This window comes from Belonocnema kinseyi, chromosome 5, assembly GCF_010883055.1.
Source record: "Belonocnema kinseyi isolate 2016_QV_RU_SX_M_011 chromosome 5, B_treatae_v1, whole genome shotgun sequence".
Taxonomy (NCBI): Eukaryota; Metazoa; Arthropoda; class Insecta; order Hymenoptera; family Cynipidae; genus Belonocnema; species Belonocnema kinseyi.
The window spans coordinates 6,869,798-6,878,159 of record NC_046661.1 but is presented as its reverse complement, the minus strand read 5'-3'; the positions used below and the strand labels follow the sequence as shown (position 1 = coordinate 6,878,159).

The following is an 8,362-nucleotide window of genomic DNA, read 5'->3' as shown; positions in this document are numbered from 1 at the left end:
CCCCCCCCAATTTCCTATAGTACAGACCACCCCCCACTTCAAATTCCCCATAATGGTCCTATTCTACATATTTACATCGAGTTACGCGCTTCGTTATTGCACTTCTCCCACATTTTTGCATAGGACTTTCAGAATTAAAGGTCAAATTTGTTTACTTGTAATTTTATGTTTTATGATATTACATCCTATAATGAAATCATTACCAAAAAATTTGTAGATCTTTTTTGTGTGCATAACTTTTGTCTTTGTGTTTCTTTTATAGCTTGTGTCGTTTCTAAAAAAATGGAATTTTCATTTCTAATGTTGTTCTTTACAAATAAAATAAAAATAAAACGTCTTGTCAAAAACGTATTATAAAAAAATTTGTAGATACTTGTGGGTGCACTAATTTTCATTTTTCCATAATATTTTGCAACTAGAATAGTTTTACTGTGAGGTGGACTTTTTTATTTTCTGTGCGATGAAAATTTGGATTTTCCATTTTCCAACAAAATGCAGAAAGTTTTTATGATGATCTTGTATGATGATCTTTATCTTGTCGTGCACTGTTTCGATTAAAATTCCAATTTTCGCTTTTTGTGCAAATTTTGCAAATGTAGTAACTCCGGCCATTTTCTTGTAAACAAAGAAATTCACGGAGATAAATTGGCTGACATTTCGCGTACAAAAAATAGATGTACACATAATGTGAAAATATAAACATTAATTTCTTCAAAAATTTTGGAAATTCTCTAACTTTTTGAATTTTGATCAAAAATAGCTGACTAAAACAAGCTTGTCTTTTCCTTTTACCTTTCAAAAATGTTTATCAAAGAATCGTCTAATCTGATTATATATTCGAAATTTACCGTGACTACAAACCACCACTACTACTACAACTACAGACAGACAGACGCCTTTGTAGAAATTGTTTTTTCTGACACAGGGGGCCTTTAAACATGAAGATTCAATGAAAGCCGAACAAGTCAAATTTTACATAACACTAATACTTTCTTTTTAGGATGAAAATGAAAAATCACTCAAAATTATATCATTGTTTATTTTACACATACAATACAGCAGATTTTATGTTAAAAATTAATTTTTTTTTAATGAACACATATAAAATTAATGAATATTCGATTTCAAATCTAAAAAATGGTTAAAATTGAATAGTTATTAAGTTTATGCATTCAAAATTAAACGATTAGAAAAAAAAACGTTCAAAATTACATACCTTTCAAATGTATATGTTGAAAATTTGATCATTTAAAGTTTAACATTTATATAATTCAACCATTTTCAATTGCATCTCTTTTAAATGGTAGAAATTTTTAATCTTCAAAATGAAAAAAATTTTAAATTTAAAAATCTACAATTAAAAATTCTGCATGTGTTAAGTTTCACGATGGGATATTATGTAATTTTGATGTCTTATATCAAGAATTTTTTTACTTTCTTACATTAGGAATTAAAAGGTTTTGACTTTTTATCTTCTAAATCAGCACAATTTAAGAATTTTTATGCACAATCAACATTAAAAAACCTTTAATTTATTCCAAATTTCGTGAGAAATAACTATAAAAATGATAAATAATCTAAATTAAACAAGTCGCTACAAATATTAAAATTGCATTCAGGCTTATTCAGATATTTTAATATTTACTTCGTGACATAAACAGTTCTTTTTGCAGAAAATATGATCCTTTTGCAACAAGGTTCACGAAATCTTGCAGTCAAATAACTCCTGATATTTTATATTAATTAGATTTTTTTCTTTCATTTACATAATTTTACCAAGATATAAATTGATTTATTAATTAGCAAGTCGAAGCATGGGAAATTTCAATTTAGGAGGAAGTGCCGGCGCGCTTACAGGACGCAATGGGGCGACACGCAGTTTGTTGGTAAGTATACGGATAGACGAAGCATCAATTCAACGGTTGATACATGAATTATCGAAGGTCCCTGTTTTAGCGATATATAGTAAAATGATAATATTGAAAGTTATCTGCTTACCTGTTTTACCAGCCGTTGCTAGGCAAGTAGCCTAGAATAGGCCTAGTATAACTACTATTACCGACCCTAATGCTAATTAAAAATATTTCAGGTGGACATGCATAAATGTGGAAAACATAGTATTTGAAAACTTTCCAATGGGTATAGAGACGTAATTAAGGACTTAAACATATGTAATAAGTTAAACACTCTAAACACGCACCCAATCCAAATCTGGAACTCTTCCGTTTAAGTGTTGGTGCTGAGTATTGTCGATTGTATACTTTCTCCTTATCTGTAAAAATGTGATACATTGTATCATTGTAGTACTAAAATATTTTAAAGTAAATTGCTAGTAAGTAGAACTTAAGGATGAAAACTTTGCAAGGATTTTTCGAAGTCGATTTCTTCGGTTGTTTTTTTATTAGACAATGGAAAATAACGCGCATTATTTTCAACTAAATCAGTATATTTGTTTTACTAAATACAGTCTAGAACTTTTTGAACCAAATTTTCTATACCGAATTCATCTTCTTACTTGCCATTTTGAATATTCAAGGAAAAAAATTCACATAAAGGGTTGATCATGAATTTTTAGGAAGAGAAAAAAGTGTTAAAAATAGTCCCTGATGCGGCACTGGAACAATGGGGGCTTCATTGTGCAACATGTGTGATAAGAACGTAAACTAGAGCTCACCGGAAGTCAGTCTTCGAGTGACGACAATGACAGCGTCAGTAACGAAGACTAGGTCCAATAGACGCGACTAAATTATCTTCCAAGTGATTCTTCGACTTGGTGCTAGTCGTTCATTCATGCTTAGTTGCACAAGCAAAATTGCATGAAATCGGCTTCGAATTAGTTCCTCAGCCACCGTATTCACCAGACCTGGCCCCCAGCGACTATTACTTGTTCCCTAACCTGAAAAGATGGCTTATCGGTAAGCGTTTTTACTCAAATGAGGAGTTCATAGCTGAAAGTGAGGCGTATTTTGGAGACCTTCCAATCGAGTACTTTTCGGACGGTATCAAAAAGTTAAAAAATCGTTGGACTCGCTGTATCGACCTAAAAGGAGAGTATGTTGAAAAATAAAACCGACTTTGGCCAAAAAAACGTCTCCGTGTTTCATTTTTCAGGGACTTATCAGACAGAGAAGGGGAAAGCTTCGATAGGAAATCGAAGGATAATATAATAAATAAGGATAGTAGATTTTAAGAGACTGGATGCTGGATTATAGCGAATGGTGTGATAACAGGGGACTAAGGGGGAGAATATGTATACGTAAGTGAGGTTGTGTATTGGTGATAGACCATTTAGTCATGAATATGCAAGAGTGGGAGGGGACGGAGAGATTTACAGTGAAAGGGAGCATAGAATCAGACCATAAGTCATTCGGGTTGTAGAAAAGAGGGGTGGGCGGCAGAAGGCAAGATGCAGAAGAAGTTCAGTTGGGGTAGAGGATGAATTGGAAGAGGGAGGCGATAAAGAAGTATCGGGAGCAATTAGGGAAGGTACGCTTTGAAGGGGAGTCGATGAAAGAGATATATGAGGATTTGGTAGAGAAAGTGAAAGGGTGTTTGCAAATGAAGATATTCATGAATGTGGAAGAATCCAAGGGTATGGTGTTTAGGAAAAGAGGTGGAAGGGATACGGAAGATAAGTTGAATGGAAAAGGCAAGACTGTGTAGAAAGTGGAAAAAATAGTCTACCTGGTCTTCCTGTTTCGGACGAATGGAGGCGTAGATGGTGAGTGTAGATGAAGGTGTAAGGAAGCAAGGAAAGAGAGGAGGTAAATAGGACACAAGAGAGGTATGTAAACTGGATACCAGGGATAAAAAGGAATAGGCTAGTTAGGGAGATTTGGTGGGAATAAGAGATCAGGAGAGCGGTGGGAGCTGAAATGGTCCCATTAAGCAAGGGAAAGTAGAATAAAATGGTTACTTCGTATTTTTAGAGTTTTGTTGTGGTCTTTAACGAACTTGTGTGACATGAATTTGATGTATTTTTTCCAGATCTATAAGATTTTTTAATTATTTTTCCACGAAATTTCGAGTTTCAGAAAGATCAACGCAAAAACGGTTTTTTACCATAATCAGTAGGCTCTGAGGTACCAGAATAATTTTTTTTCAAATGCAATGCTAAAACAAACAGTTTTCCGCCTGTTACATTAAGAATGCATTCTATGGGCCCAATATATGATTTTCCCAAAATAAAATAAACTGAATGATCGCTGTTCAGGGGTAACGAGACGTTTTCAGTTTTATAATTTTGGTAGATTTACGCTCTAAAACAATATGCCAATGCGTTTTTTTCAAACATACACTTATACAGAGTGTAAAGAATGACGAATAACCCGTTTCAATAACATCAGGAGGCCGTTTTTTCTTGTTTGCGTACAACGTAACGCAAGTCGAACTCGGGGTAACCATCCGTTCCTTGGTTCGAAGAAATATGCTATGTAGGTAACGGGTCTCACCGGCCTATAGTGCGAAATAGGTAAACCAGAAAAGCTGCGTCGCGAAGTGTAGCTGCTCTGGGGATCTGACGGGCTCTGATTGGTGGGATCTAAACTAAGGAGCGGCCCTTCCAGGGGGTACTGGCAAAATCTCCTGGAATATCAAGTGCGCGAGTTTTCATGCTCCCGAAGCTAAGATTTGATCTCCGTGTTGAGGGCTGCATGGCACCAGGATCAAGAAATCTTTTAACAGCCCGGCCTACCCCCTTTAGTAGAGGCGAACAGGCGGGTGTCATGTAGGAGGTGTCTTAGCGTGGACTTTGGAACACCAAGTCGAATCCCATAGTGTTTAAACCTGCTCCCTGCATGCGTAGTTCGGCAGGGGGTATTTTCTAATTCCCTAGCTTTCCGTGGGGGTTTTCATGTCGAAATCTTACATAAAAAATAATGAAAAAAATTAGGTGCCCGTTCAGAAACCCTCTTTGAACCGACCTCAGAAAGTGGAAGGATCCGTAGGGTTCAATCTGATTGATGGAAAACCCGAGAATCCGACGAACGTTCTGGGGCGCCTGAGCTTCCAGAACCCGACTCTGAAGACGGATTCGTCGAAGGTATACTCCAAACCTATTTAGGGACAGGTAGCGTTAACTTTAGGGTGACACAGCAGGACTCCTCAGGGGGACCAGAATTGTTCGGAGATACCCCGGCTTAGTCCTTTAATGGGTAAGACGGGAATCAGCATGATGCAGATTATTTTGCACCACAGCAAAGGCGTCTCAGCAAGTTCCTGCCAGATGCATGTCAGTGATGCAGACAAGGCTCGTCCTAATCCAAGAACCCTTGTTATATAGGGAAAGAAATACTGGCTTGTAACGTCGTTGTACCATTTATAAAGGGCTGCTCGAAAAAGTGCTAAGGGCATGTATAGCTGTCAAGGGTATGAATGCGATTTTTGTGCATAAGCTTTACTCCAGGGAGGCGGAAGTTCTAATTCAGCACTGCCAGGAGAACAGGATTCCTCTGCTGTTGTGTTGTGGTTCGAACTCTCAACATACGATGTGGGAGAGCACAAATATCAATGACAGAGGAAGAGATTTAATCGAATACCTGGGGGGTACTGACATGGGGATTCTGAATCGAGGTGATACATCCACATACCACATTAAAAACAGGAGTGGGGAACTCGATCTGACTCTATGCTCGGAGCCGCTGAGGAGTAGGGTAGTGGACTGGAGAGTCTCAGATGAGGAGTCTCTCTCGGACCACAAATATATCTTGTTTCATCTCAAACTAGGTAAATCAGTGTTTTCACAAATCTGAAACCCTAGAAATACACTTTGGGACTCATATAAAGAGGAACTCAGAGGAAGGCTAGTGAAATTTCCCACAAACTATTGCAAGAGCAATGTGCAATAGGGTAAAGAGAACCAAGTTGCCTTCAGACTGGGACATCTATAAGACGGCATAGTATGATTACAATAGAAATATAAGGAGGTATATAGTAAGCAGGTCGACTGGAGGGGCTTCTGTAAGGATTTAAAAGATATTCCGGAAACAGCACGGCTCAACAAGCTCCTAACGTAAAACCCGAAAGCTCACCTCGGGCTTATAAGGCTCAAAAATGGCGAGTTTGCCGAAGATAAAGAAGTGGCAACAGGCAGAATTTAAAACGATGCAAGACAGACGGCCAAGATTGTAAACGCTAGAGTTTAACGTACTGCCGGGAGCAATGAGGACTACGCCTACAGCAGCACACACTAGGCTCCCGAGTGACATGAGCTCAATTCCGATTCTAGAGATGAGGCAGGACAGAAAAACAAAACGCTTCCACTTCAGCAGGGCTTTCCGTATCTGTATTCCAAGTAGGGATGAGAGAAATGGTAATAGTAACCCTCTTCTTCAAGGGCAAATCTGGTATACGGATGGCTCCAGGGGAGAGAGAGGGTCAGGAACAGGAATGTATGACAGTGCGAGTAGGAGGGAAGTGGTTCTTCCGCTTAGGAGACATGCTACTGTCCTTTAGGTGGAGGTCCTAGCCGTTCTTCGATGTGCTGAGATACTATTAGAGGAGAACGCTGCTCGAAGACAGATTACGATCTGTTCGGACAGCCAAGCGGCACTAACTGCAGTGGGGAAACCAGATATAACATTAGAACTGGTTTGGGGATGTAAACAGGTATTGAACGAACTTGCAGATAAAAATAAAGTAGCTCTCATATGGGCCCCTGGCCACACAGGGATCAAGGGCAACGAAAAAGTGGACCAGCTGGCAAGATGCTAAATTCTCCCTAATTATTAATTTGACATAATTTATATATCTAGCGCTTTGGGCGAGTCTTCAATATGAGAAATTGAAAATTATGCCGTTCTTTTATAAAAACAGGAAAAACAGGAAGTGGTTTTTAGAACATTAGAACATTATTTTGGTATTAATTAGAGATATAACCACAAAATTTCCATAATTATTTATAATTATTTCTTTTTACATCAATTATTTTTTTCCACATTGTCACGTGGTCTCGCTACGTGACAAAGCACGGAACGATACAATAAATTCAATAATGCATGATTAAACTATTTTCTCCAAAAATTCGTGCGCAGTTGCAGTTATATGCACTAACCTTCCCGGCGGCTAAAATTTGTGCCCTTTTATGTCAAGAACAGTCCTTGACACTTCCTGAGATTTCCACCTAACCTTCCCTGTCCACGACGTCACGCCACAGGACTCCCTTCTGCATGCCTTCTGAGCTAATATTTGCAAACGACTCTTGTCCTTTGAGCTGAGAAACTGCGCAGTCTGTTATCAAAGTGGGATGAGGCTTTAATGTAGATTATGAAAAGGTTGAGAAGATACTTGGATAAAAATAGGTTAGAGTTTAATTCGGGAAGGTCCAAGGCTACGTTCTTCAGGAAAGGAGGTGGCGGGCTTAAGGAATTGGAGTGAAAGTAGAAGGGAAAGGCGTTACAGGAGGTGACAGAGTTTGTGAAACCTGCGATTGCTGTGTCGGAGGAAAAAGGTTGTTCGCAGATAATTTTGGAAGGGAAGTAGAATTGTATAATTCGCTAGTTATGCGTGTTTTATTTTATACTGGAGTTTGCATAGAAGACGCTTAACTATATTATCAGGATGGAGACACGAAGAAAGAATTTGGGGATTATTACGGCGAGTGGAGCGTGTAAATATGAGAAATTGTTAAAAGAGGGGGGAAGTAAGTTGGTTAGGGAGTGTTCATGGGAGAAGGAGAACAGACGCAAGGGTCGGAAGATGGAGGTGGAAAGGGAAAGGTATTATAGATCGAATGGATTGCAGCTGGATGAAGTGAGAAGGATGCACGGGCAAGGAAGGAAGATATATGAGTTAGTTCAAAAGAATGGCATGGACGAAGAGAAGGCAGAAGGAGAGTAGAGAATAAGGGAATCAAGGTTTAACGGGAACTATGTGTGGATTATGCCAAGGGAATGAACGAACTATTAATATAGAATGTGTGAATTGTACGGGAAGGGGTATTAGGTGTGGATGAATGTAAATTCTTAAGAGGTAGTTGTAAGAAAATTCTGTAAGAAATGGAAGTGTACGCAAGTCAATGTTGTAAAGCCAGCAGGCCGAAAAATAAACTTTTATCTACCTACTATACTCAGCGTCAAGTGTTCTTATGTATCTATATCATTATTGATGGTAATTTATTGATTTCAAACAAGAACAAGGGAAAGTGAAGAGCAAGAAATAAGACCTAAACAATACAACCTATTACCGAATCGCGAGAAGTTTTTCACTTGAATCCTGAATTCTAATTATTCAATTTTGATGTCTATCTGACCAATATCCACTGAAGCGCTATCCTGTCGAAGCAAATACTAACTCCCTACCCTAACCGATTACGTAAACCAAAAAAGAAACTGACTTCAACCTCATAGAAAATAAAAAAATAATA

The 8,362-nt window shown here is 38.1% G+C and overlaps 1 protein-coding gene across 1 annotated transcript in view; it reads right to left on the bottom strand.

Annotated features, from left to right (window-relative positions):
* Positions 1-8,362, bottom strand: part of LOC117172902 (protein unc-79 homolog) — a 1,455,529-nt gene that overhangs the window by 287,989 nt on the left and 1,159,178 nt on the right. The window contains exon 24 of the mRNA XM_033361197.1: positions 2,201-2,272. Coding sequence (XP_033217088.1) covers positions 2,201-2,272 — 72 coding nt within the window. The remainder of the gene's footprint in view (positions 1-2,200; positions 2,273-8,362) is intronic.